The sequence below is a fragment of the Rhinolophus sinicus genome, chromosome X (assembly GCF_036562045.2).
Source record: "Rhinolophus sinicus isolate RSC01 chromosome X, ASM3656204v1, whole genome shotgun sequence".
Lineage (NCBI taxonomy): Eukaryota > Metazoa > Chordata > Mammalia > Chiroptera > Rhinolophidae > Rhinolophus > Rhinolophus sinicus.
In genome coordinates, this window is record NC_133768.1 from 29,204,818 (window position 1) to 29,226,210 (window position 21,393).

A 21,393-nucleotide genomic window follows, 5' to 3' on the forward strand; every position below is an offset into this window, starting at 1 on the left:
ATTTGAAAGAACTTAGTAATTAAAACTCACAGAGTATTTTCTGCAAACCGATTCTTTTAAATGTTTGGATTTTAAGTAACTCCTGAATCTGCATGCCTAACATTTCCTTTTTATTTGTTGTATTTTGACTACAGTAATCTACTACTGACAAATGTTAATATTTAAACAATTCTTTGCTGAACTACAGGGAACAGTTCAAAAGCAGTCATTTTTATTCCATTACTGAAAGGTTTGATTGTTGTCTTTTCCAGATTGAGACTCATTTTGTAAATATGTACACACACCCAACAAGTTCTGAACACTGTTTACACAATTCAATGATTATTGTGACTGTTCTTCGTGAAATTGGCTTTAGCGTGGGCATACAGGTGGGTACCTTTCTGTCACACATCCTATAAATATTTTATAGGTTTCTTCTTTTCTTACTTATTTCCCAACTTTATTCGGTATGATTGGCAAATAAAAATTATCTGTATTTACTTTGTCTGATGTGATATTTGTATAGGTATGCAATATCATCATATACTATATATGCATGTATCTATAATGTGAAATGATTACCACAGTCAAGGTAATTAACGTACTCATCACCTCATGTAGTTACCATTTTTTGTGTGTGGTGAGAAAACTCAAGATCTATTCTCTTAGCAAATTTCAAGTATACAACCACTATTAACTATAATGACCATGTTATGTTGTACATCCCCAAAACTGATTCATCCTATAACCAAAAGTTTGTACCCTCTGACGTACATCTCCCAATTTCCCGCATCCCCATCCCCTGGCAAACATCGTTCTACTCGCTGGTTCTGAGTTTGACTTTTTAGATTCCACATATAATTGAAATGATACAAAAGTTGTCTTTCTATGTCTGGCTTATGTCACATAGCATAATGTCCTCCAGGTTCATCCATGTTGTCACAAATGGCAGGATTTCCTTCTTTTTTGTGAGTAAACGATATTCCATTGTAAGTATGTACCACATTTATCCATTCATCTGTTCACAGATACCTAGGTTTTTTTCCATATCTTGGCTATTGTGAATAACACTGAAATGAACATGGGAGTACAGATATCTCCAAGATACTAATTTCATTTCATTTGGATATATACCAGAAGTGGGATTGCTGGATCATATGATAGTTCTGTTTTTAAGTTTTTGAGGAGCCTCCGTAGTGTTTTCTATAATGGCTGCACCAATTTACATTCCTACCAACAGTGTACAAGGCTTCCCTTTTCTCTGCACCCTCTCCAACAGTTGTTATTTCTTGTCTTTTTGATAATAGCCATTCTGACTGGGGTGAGGTGATATCTCATTGTGGTTTTGATTTGCATTTCCCTCATGATTAGTGATGTTGAGCATCTTTTCATATACCTATTGACCATTAGTATGTCCTCTTTGGAAAAATGTTAGTTGACTCCTTTATAATATTCCTTTCTTCACAAAATTTAAATCTACATTGAAACAGTCTTTTGCTAAAAATGTGAAAATTGAAATAGAACTTCAGAGATTCTGGATATTATTAAATGTGTATAATTATGTACATTCAACTATACATAATAAGAAAGTTCTAGTGATAGGTCCAAGTTTTCTTAAAACTCTAAGAATTAGTGCTTTATTAACCTTACTGAGCTCTAAGAATAAATTACAGGAGCAGAGTTGTTTGAATATATTGTATTATCGTTTTCTAATTTAGTAGCAAAAAACAACACATTTCACTTTGGCTTAAAATAACTTCTCATGTAGAGATCACAATGGCAATATACATTTTTATTACATTTGGACCTCCAAGTTACAATTCCATCTATCTGTTTAAATTAAGTCTTCAATAGCAATAATCAAAAATATGTTGTATGCTTAACATTTTTGAGCCCTTTGTTACTTTAGAGTAATGAAAAAGTGTAATAAATGATTCCTGATTTTGAAGAATATAGAAACTCATTGAATTGTCAAGATACATGCATGTTAAATGATAAATAATATTCTCATTTAATTGTCAATGTGTACAAAAATATAAAGTGTAGAATTCACATAAAGGAAGAAGAGATCAGTGTGATCTAGATTGGTCCACCAAAGACTTTGTGGAGGAGGCAGGACTTATGTCGGTTTTTGAAGGATGGGTAGGATTCGGATTGGTTGTAGTAAAAGAGGAAGGTGTTTTCTCAGAGAATATGGCGTAAACAGCATGTAGAACATGTTAAAACAAAATTCAGCTGAGTCAATTTAAAGATCTAGTTGGCTTTATTCAATGATTCATGAATTGGGCAGCATGCTCCATGGAACTATACAAAATAGGTTTTTATAGGCAGAAGGAGGCAGGACAAGAAAGTGACTAGCAAACCGTGGATTACTTCAGGCAAGGTCACCTTTCTTTGGGGGATGGCAGGGGTCTATCAGGCAGATGGACTCACTAGGAAATTCCAGACTGATTGGTTAAGATTACATTCCTGGGAGAGGCTGCAACTGTAATTAAGTTAATATTAAGTCTCAGTTTGGTGACTTAGCATAAATGACTGACTCTACTTTGGGCCTGTTGTCTCTTTTTTAACAAATCTGAACAAATGACATACATTAAGAAGAATGTGTGACTAGGTTGCCTTAGTTGAAACTTGGGATTAGAAACATAGACATAGGCAAATACCATATTATCTCACTTATATGTGGAATTTAAAGAACAAAATAAACTAATGAAAAAAACTGAAACAGATTCATAGATTTAGTTTACCAGATTTCTACTCCAGCATTTTTCTCTATTACGAATTTTGTTTGTTTGTTAAATTCCCTATCTTTTGTTAGTCCAGTAGGAAATACTATCATTAGAAGTAAAAATGGATAATTGAAGTTCTTCTTGGTTAGACTTATAGAGAGAGAAAGTAATGATGATGTCTTTGAAAGGTACTGCACGTGAAAATCTTGTTTTAAGGAAACCTAACTTAATTCTTAATTTAATATTTGGCTTTTTAAGCCTAGGATTGACTAAAGTGTAATTGTGTACTTTACACTGAAGTGTAAATTGTAATTTAAATTATTTTCATTGAAATTTATCATAAAGAAAGCTAAGAATGCTCTCTTCTCTGGTTTTTCAGTTTAATCTTTGTCCTTACATATATTTTTCCATTAAGATAAACATTTTTTTATCTGATACGATTTGAATTTCAAAGATGAGCTTTTGGAATAGTTTTATATTGCTGTCTATATCTTTTATTGTAGTCATTAAAACAGTGTTCAAGAGACTTTTATTGATCTCACACTTGAGCCCAGAGTGTTTTGGCACTAGTGTTCCCTTTTCCCCAATACACACCTTTCCCAGCACCCTAGACATATAAAGTGTAGAATTCACATAAAGGAAATTCCCTTTCGATCACACCCATAGACCAGCCCATGCCACAGGGCCCATCAGGGTCATATTCTTCCCTTTGTGGGAATTAAACTCTGTATTTCATTTTCTCGTTTGTTCTTATCTTAATTAATTTTCCTACATCTGTTGATTACCATTGTCCTTCTTAAAGAAATGTGGGACCACAGAATACTGATGAGAAACCTTGCAAGTTTGGTCTATTTCTTAGTTGTCCTCAAATCATCCTCAATAGCATCTTTCTACCCTACTGAGGCAGGCTAGGTCCCTTATTTTTTATTAACAGTCCCCTCCCCCGGTACCTTTATTGGTAAGCCTTACTGCTTATTGACAAAACAAGGAAGAAGAAACCCTTCTTCCAAAGAAGGAAAAGAATGTTTTTTGGAAATGTGGACTAGCAGATGATCAGATGGGCTATCGTTATTCTCTGGTAACTGCTGCCAGATTTCTGGTAACTGCTGCCTTCATTCCACTTGCAGTAGTCCCCCCTTATCTGCAGGAGACATGCTCCAAAGACCCCCAGGGGATGTCTGAAACTGGAGATGCCTGAACACTCTATATACTATGTATTATGTTTTGTTTCCTCTACGTATGCGTACATACTTAGGATAAAGTTTATAAATTATGGATAGTAAGAGATAAACAATAATAACTAATAATAAAACAACAATTATAATAATATACTGTAAGGAAAGTTGTATCAGTGTGGTCTCAGCAAACTAGCATGGATTTCTGTGTTTCTCTTAACAATTGCACAGAAGATTCGTTCTTACAGTAGATCTTAGCAACCTCAGCGTACTGTTTTTCTTTCTTTCCTTTTCTGGTTTAGAACTTTTACCTTTCAGTTAAAGGACGCACTTTACTGCTTCTCTTTGGATTCTCTGAATTGCCAGCATCACTACTCTTGTGCTTTGGAGCCATTATTAAGTAAAATGAAGGTGACTTGGATTTAGGCACTGTATACTGTGGTAGTTGATCTGGTAACTGAGATGGCTGCTAAGTTACTAAATGGCACGTGGTGTATACAGCATGGAGACGCTAGACAAAGGGATGATTCACATCCCGGGCAGGATGGAGGGAGATTTCATCAAGCTACTGAGAACAGTGCACAATTTAAAACTTACGAATTATTTCCGGAATTTCCCTTCTAATATTTGCAAACTGCAGTCAACCGTGGGTAACTGATACTGTGGGAAAGGAAACCGCAGATAGGGCAGACTACTGTAACACATTAGCTATCCTCGGCTCTTGCACTATTTGCATTTCCAGGCCTGGCCCAGCTCCTTTGCAGTTGCTAACTTGACTGTGTGCCATTAAGTCATAGTAGATCTTTTATGGAAGTGTAGCGAGCTCCCTGTACATTGACAATGACAGTTGTTTGTTCTACATCTTTGAATCCTTGCCTCAGACCAATCCCAGTCCTTTTTTGCCATGAATAATTAATTCTCCCTCTTTACCTCCACCTTGTTCTAGGAGATCGGAGGCACTACATAAACTGATAGAAAGAATCCTTGCTTCTGCTCCTGACTCTGCTTTTTAGCTTCAGTGTACGTTCTGGCTATGTTGAAGGTCTCTGCTGTGAATCCCCTGTAGTCTGGATTTTATCTCAAATATATTTCAACAGCCATCACTAATTTATCTTGCTTATCAGTATAAGTACATTTTCTGCCTTACTATAATTTGTCTGTTCTGGGAGAAGGATTTCCCCAAGTACCCACTGCTGGATCTGCGTGAATTGCCACTGTTGTGTTCTTTCTCTCACCCTGGCATCCATGCCCTCCACAACGTGGCCCTGGCACTTCTTAGTCTTTTTCCATCTACACTTGTGCCTTCTCACCTTATGTACTTCAAATTGTACTTCTTTCCAAATGAACACTATACTCCCCTATGTCGTTCGTTGCCCTGTAGTTCTTTGTCTTTCTGATAGAATATACCGTTTTCCTCACAGCACACACAACCTATTTAAAATCCAAGCAGTTTTCAAGGTCATCTCATGTGCTGTCTCCTCCCTTGGGATTTTGCTTGCAAATCTCTTGGCGTCTCTTACCTAAGTAGTTTGTCTACTTCTCAAGTTTTCTTTGACTGCATTCTATGATACTTTAACTCAGGGATGATGTCTTAGTCACATTAGTCAGTATTTCCAGTGCATAGTACTTTGGTGCATAGTACATAGTGCATAGTATTTCTAGTACATAGTACTTTTCTGACCTCTGGCTAGCTTTTATGGAGTCTGAGGCTCTGAGATCATTGTTATCCTTAAAACACATCTCATTCATCTTTTAACACTTAGGTCAAGTTCTTCACATTCACAGCAATATTTGCTATGTCTACATTTCAGTGTCACTGTCAAGCAGTAACATTTAAAAAAGTTTTGAAGTATTTCAACAATCGATATATTATGCTTTAGCTCTAGTTATGTATTTTATCTGTATATCCTCTAATTTATATTTCTCTTCTTTGACATTAGGCCTCTGACATTTGTGACCCTAATCCAATCCTGTTGCTCATGCTTTGTGTCTATATGTATGAAAGACTCCCTACATTTCTCCCCAAGAAGGTGGTCACCTTTGAGTGTTCTCTACATGACACCATAATGCAATCGGTAAGACTATTTCTATACATGGAGATAAACACTTAAGAGGGGTTTTAGATATTTCTTTTCCAACTGAAAATTAACAGAAGTATCAATATGATAACAAATAAACCTTAGCGAGTGTTGCTCCTTCTAAAGCAACAGTATAACAGAGTGAAAGGGGCAATTTTTGCTTCATAATAATCACTACTTACAGTGAAATGATGACACCTTCATTTGAGGAATGGGGTTTGGGGACGTGGAGGATCAAAGTTGAGCACATTGGAAGGTCCCATCTTTCAAGGCCACTTGAGATCTATTTCATGCACTAGAGGATTGACAGTGTAAGTGGAGACATGTGATCTGAATGTGTTTGGCTTTCCTTTAGGGAGCAGTTTACACATCCAGTTGGATGTTGTTCAAGTGAGGATATAGAAAGGGAAGTAATAATGGAAGTGCTCCTGACCAGGACCACCTAATTCCCACTGAAGGATTTTCTGTATGGCGGAGCTGCTAAATGTATAACAGTGAATTTTTTAATGTTCAGATAAAATTGAAAATGAAATTTTGAGTCCTGTGACCATAACAAATATATATAAATATATCCATATTTTGCAAGTGTTCTCTTTGAGAAATATCTTGTCAAGGATCACTGACCTCTGTTTGTTTTTTGCAACAATTTCTTTCATATGAACACTTGTGAAATACCTTCTACCATACAATTTTCAATTGCTTATATGTATCAAGGGTTGTTTTTTCTTCTCATTTTCATAAAATCTTCAACAAGATTTATAGGTGGTCTCCTTGCTTCTTTCTCAGGACACTAGGGACTGATAGAATCTTACTCTATACAAAAGTTATTGTACTGTTTTGGTGAGATCATGTTTATTTCTTTTCCTCAGGCTGTTTTATGTACTCCTCATATTTCTGGGTGGAGGGTAATTTTATACTTCTAATGCAAAACTTGTCCATATTTGGTCTTCAAAATATATGTCCCAGTGATGTTTGATTTGTAGTTGCAACCTCTTTGAAAAAATAACTGTATGCTCTGTAACAACATGAGCAATGGTTGGTTAAGGATTCAGTTAAAAATCATGAAAAACTCAGGTTCTTCACTCAAAGTGTAAAGGGCTTAATTTAGGGAAAGGAAAGTCACTCCTTCTGATTTTTTTGTTAGCAAATATTGAGATATAATCCCTTGTATTTAATTTTATTCCTGTCCCTTTTTTGTGAGAAAAGGAGATATAAACCACTTTAGAGAATTTTTTAAAACAGTATTTACTATGATAATTCCCTAACTGCAATGATATGCAAGGGCCTAGAGCTGTAATTATATTGGAGAGGACTTCTGACTTCAAAATAAAATTTCTGAAGAGTTTGAAATGTTTTGCTTAAGCCTGCGGAAGATAGGAGGAATCTGAATTAGATTAAGCAGTGATTTGTTACAGTTAATAACTAACTGTTCTCTAATTTTCTAATTTTGCCCCTATGTTGTACTTTTTATGCCATTTAATTGTTGTTATTTGAAAAAAGTAGTTAACATAAGCTCACATTTAAACATAAACTTTAATTGTGATGTTAAAATCAAATTAAAGCATATTAAAATGGAAACATGATTTCTTTCCATTGTTAACTCTTTACTAGAAATATTGTTCATACCTTATGATTATAGATGGAATTCTGCAGACAAAGCTTTAATTTTTCACCAATGTAAGGTGCATCTTTTGAAAGAAACAATAAAAATTAAATATAAATGCAAAATAAAACATCAGTGACAACAAGCTTTGATTTAAAATTTCATTTGAGAAAAATCACTGATTTGGAAGTTGCTGAGAATCTTAGACATAGTTTGCTCCTGTGCATCAACACCATAACTGGCAGTGCTTAAGTCATAACATGTCATTCTCATCAACCCTCTCAACCTTCCAGAATAAAGAACAATCTCAAGAAATGGCTACTATAATTTAAAAAGTATTTCTGTAGCTGTATGTTACTCATAGAAACAGAACACTGAAACCATTAAACCATATAGTGATCAATGAAAAAAGAAGCATGCAGTGATTTTTTTGAGATATTTTTAAAACCTATTGAAGTCTTACCACCCCCTTTTGAAACATACTTTACAAAGAAGCATCATAGTTAAAGAATGACTGTCATTGCAAAATGGGAGTTGCCGCTCCAAAGCTGTCTTTCCTTCCCTTGAACAGCTTTCCCTTCTCTTCATCTACCACCCACCATCCCTCCATGAAAGCCTAACGTTGGGTGGAATAATCTGACCACAGATGAGCCCAGTGCCATTGTGTCATACATACATGACATGACATAATGAGAATGAATGGCTTCCTTAAGGTCTTAGGGCTGTTTATGGAAGTTCTAGGACAATAAACCAATACTAGTGCACAGTGAATCTATTATTTTTAACATTTCCTTTCAGAAATGGAAATTAGCTCTCTGGGACTTAAAATCACATGGACTGTTAATTAATTCTTTCGGTGCACACATGCATATTTACATACATATGTACAATAAAAGTAACATGCTAGAGTAGTCTTGCTCCCATTATAACTGATATCTGTAAGTAGGTGAGCAACATGAGACCCCCAAATTCTTGGGGCAACTGAACGTAGAACCTCTTCAGCAACACATACTTGTCCTGGTAGTTACCAAAGTTTTCACTGAAATATAAAAGTAGTTTATCTTTCAACAAATCTCTACCATATTCCTTATGATGCCCTACAACCACCCATAATGCTAATTATTAACTCTTCAAATATCTGTGATTATAGTTCCTGGACTGCCTAAGTACAGTCACCGTTTTTTAACTCTAATTTGGCCAACCATCCATTTCCCTCAGGTCTTCTCCCTCCTTTGAGTCAGTACATTCCATGATAACGTTGTGTCTTCCTAAGTTGTGTGCTTTTTTTTTGAATCCCCAATATATTCTACATAAACACTTATATACTCACATTTTTTCATGGAATACTCTCTAAAAATTAAGAAACTCATTTTCTAATACTCACTGTATCTCAGCACCCGGAAGGAAGGGATAGCCAAAACCTAGCTATACTGGTATTGCTTGTAAACAAGGTCACTATCATTTCCAGCCTGGACCTCTAATTTTAAACCTACACTCCATATAACTTTCTACACTGAGCAGCCAGCGTATCCTTTTTGTAAATTGGATTATGTGAGTTCTATGTTTAAAATTCTCCAAAGGTGTTCCTTTGCAGTAAGAGTAAAATTCAGTTGCTAACTCTTGACTTCAAATCTTTGATGATCAGGTGTTTTCACATCTCATTTCCTTGCTTGAAAGCTCCTTCGCCCTGCCTACTTCTGCTAAACGATATATATGCTGTCTTCAAATATGGAGTCTGCTTTTCTCCAGTTAGTGTACATTAGGAACAGATATGTTCATGATTAAAATGTATAATTCTCTTTGATAAAAATAAGAAATGTTAAATTGTATGTTTTAAAAATGCATGATCTTACTTATATTCTCTTGTTCTGCAACATAGATTCTACTGAAAAATTCAAAAACGAAAACCTTAGTGTATAATGCTACAATTATTGGAAGAGATGCTGATGAGTTCTCCCTCTCCCAAATAGGAAATACTGTGACAGTTTATCCAAGGTAAGCATTTTTGTTTGGTTTTAATTTTACTTCATTGAACATATCAACCCAAGAGATTTAATGTGTATTATAATTATAAAAAAGTGACCTGGATTTGTTTTCAACTGAGATATATATATCACTCACACACGCATAAATTATTCATATGTTGCTGAGATTCCTCAACAATTTTGTTAAAAATTTCTCACAACATAAAGCAGCTCATTTGTGTATACATTTTAGTTTATGTTTCATACAGGTTGGCCATATGGATTAGACAATAAGTTGTTTATGTAGTACATTTCTCTGTCCTGCAGGAAACTGGAAGTAGTGTGTGCTAAATTTTTATATAAAACAATACATATTATATATAGTTTCTAATTATAAAAGCTCTATGTGCTCATTGTAGAAAACTTAGAAACTATGAAAGTATAAAGAAAATAGTGAAAGACTAATAATCATACGTAAAAGATACCCCCAATGTTGCCATTTTTCTCCATCCATTCATAGTCATTGTGTATGGATAGATGGTAGATAAATGATTGATAGATAGATAGATAGATAGGTAGATAGATAGATAGATAATCTCATATATTTATAAGAACACTTTCTTTTTCATTGAGTAGCCTTATTTCATAGCATCGTGATCTTAAACTGGGGTCATAATGTTTTCATAAATGTCTCTGATTTTTACATTCTCATCTAGTACCTATATTATTTTTACTTTCTTTGAGGTCCGTTGTTATGTTTGTTTCTCTTCGTTTCAGTGTTTCATGTTGAAGGGTTTACTCTCCTGACTTGTGATACTTGTTTATCCATTTATATATAATCATATGGCAATACAGAAGTAAATTGTGAGTCTGTGTATGCTCAGGTTTCTCAATTGGCAGATTTCAGTTTAGGGTGAAAAACATTCTGCTTTCATGCCCAGTTGCCTGACATTCTATATGGGCCTTAGGAAGAGTAGGTTTTGTCTGAACCCCATTTTGCCCTCCATGCAAATAAACATTTCTGGAAATGGCTTCTCCGGGAGGCTACATGGCATCTTTGTTTATTAGCCTCTGTGCAGATTCTCGTTGATGGCTTCCTCCAGTAGCTTTTTTTTAAAAAAAAATTCCTTTGTTATAATTTTAATGAAATTTCTCTTAGAAGCAATGAATCTGAGTTTCAAACATCATTGTGACCTAGAACCCTTCTGTCATGGCGTTTAACAGTTACGTGCTGGGCTTTGATACTGACATGTTCTAACTCTAGGATCCAACTTTATTTTTCTTTTTTGGAAAATATGGATCAAATATTTACCCACAGTGTTGTCAGTAATAAATGTAGTTATATATGTAAAACACCTAGTACTTTAACTGGAACTTATAAGAAGCAGTCAATACGTATTTGCTACCCCCCACCCAGGCCTCCCTAAATTCAAAGTGCTGCTGATTCATGAGTGAAAATATATCAACACTACTAACAAGTGTTTACAATCTAGCAGAGTGCCATGCAAGCAAATACTCAATGAGGATATAATTTGATAATTGTTTTATTTGTGATGTGTATACAGAACTAGAGGAACATGGAGACAAGAAGCCACCTAAATGTTCTTGGGGAAAACGCAGAAGGTTTCCCAGAATATGTAATGCTTAATTCTCAATGTATATGGAAAACAATTATATACTTTTCTGGATGTGTTTTATTTTGTAGGCTTGAATGCTATTATTAGGTGGTTCTTTAAGTATCTCTTTAGCTAGACTAATTTCATAGTCTCTGGTTTTTACGAATAAGATTCAAAAACTATTTTGTTTTCTTAAGGAAAAACGATCTATAACTTTGTCATTATCAGATATTATATAATTATCTATATATATCACATCCTGTCTTAGATTCTGTCTAAATCACAATTAATAACGTCTCTTTCTGCCAGCTGTGGATTTAAATTTCCACAGATATCATTTACATAGAAAGATTAAACAGCTATACCAGCATATAAACAAATGTGTTTCTTTCTCCATCTAACTTGATGACTAAATTTAGCTATAACCATAGAGTGGCTGTCATAAATGTGAAAGTATACTTTGAAAAAAATCATTCTGTTTCTTTTGTTTGTTTGTTTCTTTTTTCCCCCCTCATTGTTTTTGAGCCATATGGGCACTGACATTGATGTGTTACATATTTGTTCTCCATCTTTTCTGAAAGCCAACTGAAGTAGTTTATGAGGTACATGTACTATGAGGGATTTTTTTTTTTTTAATGAGGAGGCAGTTGGAACAAAAAGAAAATGAAAGGTAAGAAAATTAAGGTAACATATAGATGATGTATCACAGAATTGTACACCTGAAACCTATGAAACTTTACTAACAATTGTTACCCCAACAAACTTTTTTTAAAAAAAGAAAATAAAGAAAATTAAGGTAAAACCTATAATTAATTATATACATATCTGGAGACCTAAAACAAGACCTGAGGTAGACTACCCATTTGTTTTTGACTTTCTAACACATTCAGGAAGGAATCCTGGGTACTTACATGCTTCAATATGACTACAGAATTTGGAAAAGAAATATCTATACTCAAGAGGTGCTAAAATCTTCATGGTCCTAGAACCAGCCATTGGCCTCATGAAAGGGATACTGTATTTTACATTGTGTTTCATGGGACTTAACTATAGTAAATGAATGTATAAATTCATATAGTAAATAAATGTATAAATTCATTTACTAAGTGCCTGTTATTTAGATTATGGTCATTTTTGAAAATCTTTTTTCATCAACTTCCATGGAGATGTGATTCATTACCTAGTGCTATTGATTTTACCTAATGTATCTTAAATTTGTCATCTTTTCCTCTTATCCACTTCTTCCATCGTAATTTAATGCACCATCATTTTTAAACTGAACTGTGACAATAGACTCCTTAAAGGCTTCTCTGCAATTCATCCTCTATATTAGAATGGCAGTGATTTTTTTAAAATGCAAATTTGGTCATGTTATTCTTCTACTTAAAATTTTCCTACAGCTTCCATCACCATTATGATATAAACTGAGTATCTCGGCATGATCCATGTGACTTTTCATGGCTGACTCTTGGCTTTATCTTGCAGCACTAACAACCTTCCTCTCTAAGTTTCAACACCACTGGTTCTCCAAACACATCATAGTTCCTTCTATCAGGGGCCTTGGGTGCTTTCTTTCCTCCCCTGCTCATTCTAGCTAACTCATTCTCATCCTTTGCATCCCGCTTACCATATCACCTCTTCTGACCCTTCAAACTTACATCGTACTCCCCAATATGTGCTCTCGTACCACTTTATAGCACGTATATACTTTGTAATTTTCACATTTATTTTGTGACGACATAATTAATGCCTATCATGTCCTATAAAATATAAAATCCAGGAGATCAGGAATAGTATGTTTTTTTCTAATTACTATATCCCCAAAACCTCCACAGTGCCTGGAACGTTATGAATTCTCTATAAATATTAATTGAATGAAGGAATGGTTTTATCTAATGATAAATTTTAGAATATCTAGAAAAATCCTAAATCACTCACAAGTATTTTAACAGAGTTTGAGCCGATTACACCTAGAAAAAGATCTCAAGTTCAGATATTCTTTGTAGTCACTTAAATTCAAGTCCATGAGCTTTTTCATAATAGCCAAGAAGACATCCTTTTGCACAAATTGAGGCTATTAGTGATGACATATCTGAATAAAAAGCATCCTCACTCCTGCTAGACGCGAGCTGTAATTTTCTCTAAAAGGCAATTTTGAGAACATTTCTATTGATTTGCAAGTCCCTCATTCACTTTACTTTGCTGCTCCCTAAATTTACCCATTCAACTTCCCTAGAATTCTTCAAAGGTTCTAGGGAAGTTGAGCCAAAGTTTGACGTTGAGAGTATCTACTCCCATCTCCATTCCCAAATATGTATCCTAAGGAAAGGCGATAGGTGATAGTTTGTACTAAGAATAACTGTGGTATGATGTATAATGCTAACTATGCTAAAAAACAGAGCAAAAGCAAGGGTAAAGTTTCCCCAAGATTTATCTCCCTTGTGACAAGGCAAGGCTGAAAGATTTCAGCCAGTAAAGAAACAATGAAAACCATTGCTTATTTAGAGTTCATTACAGTGTTTCCCCGAAAATAAGACCTAGCCAGACCATCAGCTCTAATGTGTCTTTTGGAGCAAAACTTAATATCAAACATGGTCTTATTTTACTATAAGACCGGGTCTATATAATATAATATAATATAATATAATATAATATAATATAATATAATATAATATAATACCGGGTCTTATATTAATTTTTGCTCCAAAAGACTCATTAGAGCTGATTGTCCAGCTAGGTCTTATTTTCAGGGAAACATGGTAGTTTTATAGCCTGTAACTCTACCCTGAAGGGGACTAGGTAGCAAGCCTCCGACCTCATCAGAGATGGATGGGGGTGAGGGTAACACAACACTGAGTGTGCTTCGTGCCCCTGAACTGTGCACTTACACATGGTTGATGTGGTAAATTTCATGTGTGTATTTCTTAGCGCAATAAAAACAGAATAAGTGCCTTAAATGGCAGCTCCATCGTCATGTGAGCTCCTGGGACAGTGTCATGATGGGAGTTAACACTGGGCAAGTGCGCGCCAGGCACCTTGGCACGTGCTATACATATAAAGTATAACCGGCCAATCCCATAATAATCCCACAAATGACCCCTTATTACAGGTGACGAGACTGAGGTGCTCAAAGGTAAGTGCTTTGCTCATGGTCACTCAGAGCAGGGGGCCGGGCTCACATGTGGGTAGTCGGAGCCCCTAGCCCTGCTGGCAGTGGGCCAGGGAAGATGGGCGCATCCCCAGGAGAGAGCAGGGCGGGGGCTCTCCTTCTACCGTGCCCTGCTCCTGCTTCTTGCCGCCCTCACCTGGGGCAGTCCCATGAGGAGGCTGGCACAGCTGGGAAAGCAGCTGCTGACAGAGGTGTAGGCATTGCGGAAGATCAGGCTGCGGGAGGCCAAGACGTCCAGGTGAGGGGTGGTGATGGCACTGTTGTTGTAGGCACCACTCTCAAAGCCTCCATCATCGGCTGAGGAAGGCAGAGACACAGAGAACACAGCAGGCTGGGCTCAGGAGCCATGTGTGGGAGGGGGGGCCTGGCTACTGCTGCAGTGGCCTGGGCCAGTGATACCCAGGCAGGTGTGCTACCCGGGAGGGCATCATACCTGGGAGAGCATGATGTCCAGGTGGGCTGGGTGGGCATGAGATTTGGCAGGCGTGATACCCAAGTGGGAATGCTACCAGACACGTATGAAAACCGGGTGAGCATATTAGCAGGCAGGCTTGATAATTTGGTGGACAGGGTACCCAGGCAGGCTTGATATGTGGGTGGTCATGTTAACAGGCAGGTGTGACTGAGCAGTGCTGGGCTCCACAGACACTGCACAGGGATGTGGGTCCACGTGCAGCGTGCCTGGGAGAGGGGGAGTTGATGGGTGCTCTCACTCTCACACTCTCACAGTGGAGACTCTTTATGTTACAATTAGCTGAAGGGCTGGCCAGAGACCACAAAGTTAATCAGGAAGTTAATCACGGACCATGGCAGTGAGAAACTGTCTGGGGATAGCCTCTCAGGGGACATAGAGAGGCAAGTGAGAAATGTTTTTGGAGCAGCGTGTCTTGAGCCCCCAGGCTCTTATGTTACAGGAGGATCACTGGGCTTTTTGCCAAGACTTACATCCACAATAGTTAAGCCTGGCATATGTGGTGTATGTGTTGTCATGCAAGGTTGCCAGGATGCCATTGAACAGTCATTTGCCTTCAAACCAGGAAATGAAATCTCCTCCGAGGCCATCGACTCTGCCTTTTTACTGTGTTTTAGACCAAGTTGAAGGTTAAGGAAATGGACATATTTTCTTCCTTCCTTCTTTTAATTATGTATGTCTTGCTAGTAAAAATCATGCTACTTAGCTACCATTAGTTTGATTTGAGATTTGAATTTTATTTTCAGCCACACCTTTAAGTAATTTTTTGAATTGTTAGTTTTTCTCATTTTTTTCCTATGTGACAAAAACCAGTTACATGACTAAGAATTTGCCTAAACCATAGCACAGAATGTCCTGTGAAAGTCACATAAAAATACATATATGATTTTCTGTGATTAGCTATTAGAAAACCCAATATTTGGTAGATTATATGTACATTTGGAAGTTAACTTTAGATCTTACAGTCTGGATCGCGATATTTTATTTTTAAAATTAATTTATTTCCAATTACAGTTGATATACAATATTATGTTAGTTTCAGGTGTAAAACACAGTGATTGGACATTAAAACACAGTGATTATACCTTATGAAGTGATCACTCCAATAAATCTAGTACCCATCTGACACCATACATAGTTATTTCAATATTATTGACTATATTCTCTATGCTGTACTTAACATCCCTGTGACTATTTTTATAACTGGAAATTTGTACTTCTTAGTCCCTTTCACCTTTTTCACCCATCACCCTAACGCTCTCCTATCTGGTGACCATTAATTTGTTCTCTGTATTTACGAGTTTCTGTTTTGTTCATTTATTTATTTTTTTAGATTCAAAACATAAGTGAAATCATATGGTATTTGTCTTTCTCTGTCTGTCTTATTTCACTTACCACAATACTGTCTAGGTCCATCCATGTTGTTGCAGATGGCAAGATTTCATTCTTTTTATGGCTGAGTAATATTCCGTTATATAGATGTACCAACTTTTCTTTATCTATTTGTCTATCGATAGACACTTAGGTTGCTTCCATATCTTGGCTACTTTAAATAATGCTGCAGTGAACATAGGGGTGCATATATCTTTTTGAATTAGTGTTTTGGATTTCTTTGGATAAATACCCACAAAAGGAATTTCTGGGCATGTGGTAGTTCTATTTTCAACTTTTTGAGGAACCTCCATACTGTTTTCCATAGTTGCACCAATTTATAATCCCACCAACAGTCCACAAGGGTTCCCTTTTCTCCACATCCTCGCCGACACTTTTTATCTGTTGATTTATTTTTGATGGCCAGTCTGACAGTGTGAGGTGATATATTGTGGTTGTAATTTGCATTTCCCTGATGCCTAGTGATATCGAGCATCTTTTATATGTCTGTCGATAAGGGGTTTATATCAAAATATGTAAGGAATTCATATAACTTAACACCAAAAAAACCAAACAATCTGATTAAAAAATGGGCAGAGGACCTGAATAGACATTTCTCCAAAGAGGACATACAGATAGATCAAGATGTTTTAACTGATAACAATAACTAGATTGTAGGCTTCGTGAGATCTGCAACAGTCTTTAATTTTATTGTATAAGTGAGTATATTGCAGAGTGTAGGCACTGGGCACAAAGTCTACAATGAATAGATGCATGTTAATTGTCTTTTTCAATAAAATATTTTTCTTTTTTCTTTTATTAAATAGAGATGAAATCACTATCACTGTAAAATTCACCAGTCGCTTCCTCTATCCTGCTGAAGCTTCATTAATATTAATTTCAAAACCTGCGAAATCAATAGGAGGCACTACATTGACTTTTACTCTTAAGGGTAAAGTCCGCAGTTTTAAAGCCATTGTAAGTAAATTTTACCGATTTTGTATGTCTTCGCTTCTCTTCTCAGGTCATGGAGTATCCCAAACACAGCTGTTCTTCCAAGTTTTATCTTCTGGCAGCTCTTGTTCCTGGAGATCGTGTGTGTACTTACATTTGCTCCATTTTTGGCTTCATGAATGATATTCTTACTATGATTCTCATTCTGTAGAAATAAGTCTCCGATTTCATAATAGGATTTGAAAGGACTTGTATTAAGTATTCCTTTAAGGTCATATTTTTAGGATTACTATACATTTGTGCTTTTCTTGAAAGACTCGCTCATTATACACAGTAACTTACATACTCTTCTGCCATGGAGACTTGTGATTTAAGTTAAAGCAGAACCTGGCCTGAGTCTGTTTTTGTTTGAATGAAGGATTGGTGGTTTACATGGTAAAGAAAATGTTTCTCTTCTCTGATACAAACATTCATCAATTTATCTGGCGTGTCCTGCCGATCGAATCCCTTGTAAAAATAATACTAAGATTGGCATTTATTGAGAGGTGATAATGTTCCGGGGTTCTGTTTTTATCTCAAAGGATGGGGGAGAAGGAGTTTCAAAATTTCTATAACATGGTTGTGACATTGCTATGGCTGACTCTTTGTAGTTGTTATTTTGTCTAAATATCATTTTCTACCAGACATCTATAGTACAGAAGAAGTAAATTTATTATGTTGCCAGATTTCCGTATAAGTTATAAAGAATTTTAAGTGTGCAGTGACATGAGTAGGAAGTAAAGAGAATGACTCTAGTAAGGGCCAGTTGCGTGAGGAGAGCATTAAGATGTTCACATGGACAGACTGGCTTATTAGAGAATGATGCCCAGAACAGGAAGCAGGCATTGTGTTGTCACTGAGATGTGTATTGTGTGTGGTCTTCTGATTGTCTCCTGAATAATGAACTCTTACACTTCCCAACCCTCTCACACAAATTGTCTGAAACAAAACATTGCTTTGCCACGTGTATCTAAGAGACATGGATGGTTTTAGCCTGTCATCAACGTGGCTCTGGGCCAGAAAAGCTGACACTTAAAGCTCATGAGGCTCTGTTTACTTGTTCATCTGCCTACTCATGGTCTTAGTCACCAGGAGGCAGATTGGATAATAATGAGTCATAAAAGAAGAACATGATCAAGTTTGAAAATGTGGAATTCCTAGAATCTGTTCTCTATGGATGTCCTTTGGGTAATTTGAATTTTAAATTTTATATTCGTGCTTTTATTATAATACAAATATGTCAGTGTAGCCACCTCATTGTAAACACAGGCATTCCACACTCACACACTCATACACAGATATCCGTGCACTCACACATCTGTGTGCACACACACCTACCTCTTCGTTATGTATTAGGTGTATATATATATATATATATATATATATATATATATATGTATATATATATATATATATGACTACTTAATTTGTAAATGTGAAATCATGCTCAGTCATTAACAACATATTTTAAGGAAATCAATTTGGGAGACACTGATGTGACAGGGAGGTCAGTTGTTAGCACAGTACCATGGATTGGTGATGAAGTGAAATCTATTTTTATTCTTTCTCAGATTTTAGCAGTACACTATGGGAAAAGGGGACTTACAATTAATATTGTAATATTTAAATGGGCAGGTTTTTAGATACTTTAAACATATATTTTAGAATTCTGATTATTCTTTTTTGTTCTTACCATTTATTTATTTATTTATTTTATCTTAGGGTACTATGCAGTGCAATTCCCCATGTTATAAATGGACAGAATTGACAGTGATGGTTAAAAATCCTTTCCATATTGCTGGGGATTTCAAGTAAGTTGTTGTTTTGGTATAAACTCATTGCAATTAGCCATATCCAGCCTTAAGGGAAATATGTAATTTTCTTCAACATGAACTTCTATTTTGATGAGGAATTTCATGTATTGACATCGCCATAAATTTATAAGCATTATCAGCTGAAAATAGAACAAATAATGAAGGTCAGTCAATTTTCCTTGAAATGCTATCTGATCTATACAAAGCTAAGGCTGATGATATCAAATTTATATATTTTGTCTGTCAGCTTTCTGTTTGTTGAGATTTACTGTCCTTTAAATTAAAAAAATTATAATTAATAGACTTTTTTCACTTCTAATTTTATTCCATCTGTTAATTTTTAAAAGTGAAATATTGATTCAAGCAGAAAATTCATTTTTATTTAAGGTCTCATGGTTGATGAAAACTGCAGACTAAGTATGCATTTGTGTGTCTTAAGATTTAATAACAATAGCAACTAATAACAATAGTATAGATTTGAGATGAAAAGAGAATGCAATGCTTAATTATTATTTTATGTCACATTAGAAAAATTTCTATAAATTTACATGTTAAGGGAGAATATGGACAATGATATCTTATATACTGCTTAAATTATGAATTCTTCCCACCAGCTTTACAAATCAGATCCTCACCATAATATTTGTTTTGAGAACGTAGGTTGTATGTATACTTATTAATATTTGATCATTCCCAGTTTTAAAAATCATTGTATATGTAGGATTTTGGTTGTTTCTTATTAACAATATCATTTATTGTCGACAAAATAAAAATTATCTCGTTAAAAACAGTTATTGGTGAATTAATGGGTCCCAAGTTCAGTGAGGGAGAATTTTATTGATTATATTTTTAATAAAGTTATATTGAAATGTAAGGGACAAAACATGTTGAAATATGTGACATTAATCTAGAATTAAAATATGCCCTGAAATGAACCAAATGACTGACTGCAGTTCTTCAGAGGAAATCAGGATCAAACACATTTAGCCTTGTATTATAGTGGAAGAGCTAAAAGAAAATTTCAAAGTTCCAGGAATTGGTAGAATATTAAAGTTTTATGTTTCTCAAAAACATCATAATATGTTATTGTTACTTTATGATTTATCTCAGATCAAATTAAAATTGTTACTTCTTGGGAGGGGTGCATGGCTTGGAAGAGGACATAATTGTTAATTGGGGTAATTTGACTCCATCCTCGTGAATTGTGGCCCTCAAATTTAGTCAATGGACATATAATCTCAAAATTTTAAAACAAATCACAAAATTTCTAAAAATCAATATTTTATATGAGGCATATATTAACTTTTAAAATTTAAAAATAATAGCATAGTAAGAAAGGAAATGTAATGCCAATTCTTTTGATGTTATAAATAGTATAACAATAAGTGACCTAGTTTTAGTATTACAGTTACAAAAATGATTGGGATCTAGTTATTATTAATAATCTCCTATTAAAAGTACTTTAAAATAAAGTAAAAATGTTCATGTATTTTCCCCAAATTATATGTGGCACAATGACCAGATTTGACCATTTTTTTATGAAAACTGAACATTACTTTGAACAAAAAAGGCAACCCAGTGTAGATTTAACAGAGAAGGGATTAGCTCCCATACTAATCTGTCTACCAGATTAGTGGTTCTCAAATTCTGTTTTTCAGACTGCAACTATTACTTGCTCTGAAATTTTTTTGCATGTTGTAAGATTGGTTTGCTAGTATTTTGCATTTATAATCATAGGTTTAATAGTGTAATTCCCTTTTCTTGTGATAACTTTATCTGTATTTTGTATCATTAATACTAGCCTCAGGGAATGATTTTGGAAATGGTCTTTTCTATTCTGTTTGTTGGAAGAATTTATGAAGGATTGATTATTCTTTGAAAGAACTCACAATTGAAGCTATCTGGTTCTGAGCTTTGCTTTGTGGGAAGTTTATTTAATTACTAATTCTGTCTCTTTACTTGTTATGGGCCTAATCAGATTTCCTATTTCTTCTTGAAACAGTTTTGGTATTCTAGTTTGTACCATTTTAGGAATTTGTGCATTTTCTTCCACATTATTTAATTTTTGACACAGATGTTTTCATAGTATTCCCTTATAATTCTTTTTTTTTTCCTGGAAAGTCAGTAGTAATAGCCCTGTTTCCACCCCCCACCCCCGCCTTTTTTTAGTAATTTGATTGTTCTTTCCTTTATTTTTTTCCCCTCTCCTTTATTTTTGATCAGTCTAGGTAAATTACAGGTTTGTCAATAGGTAAAGGTTTGTCAATGTTGTTGATCATTTCACAGAACCTTATTTTGGTTTCCTTGATATTCTCTATTTTTTTGTGTGTTGTTGTTTTTTTTTTTAAAGTATAATTAATATACAAAAATCCTGCACATGATTAATGTATACAATTTGATTAGTTTGGACATATGCATACAATCATGATA

At 35.1% G+C, this 21,393-nt stretch overlaps 1 protein-coding gene across 1 annotated transcript in view; it reads left to right on the top strand.

Annotated features, from left to right (window-relative positions):
• Positions 1–21,393, top strand: part of CFAP47 (cilia and flagella associated protein 47) — a 374,794-nt gene that overhangs the window by 183,885 nt on the left and 169,516 nt on the right. Inside the window, exons 35-39 of the mRNA XM_074323826.1 lie at positions 252–368; positions 5,824–5,958; positions 9,444–9,559; positions 16,984–17,134; positions 18,872–18,960. Of these exons, the coding sequence (XP_074179927.1) occupies positions 252–368; positions 5,824–5,958; positions 9,444–9,559; positions 16,984–17,134; positions 18,872–18,960 (608 nt within the window). The remainder of the gene's footprint in view (positions 1–251; positions 369–5,823; positions 5,959–9,443; positions 9,560–16,983; positions 17,135–18,871; positions 18,961–21,393) is intronic.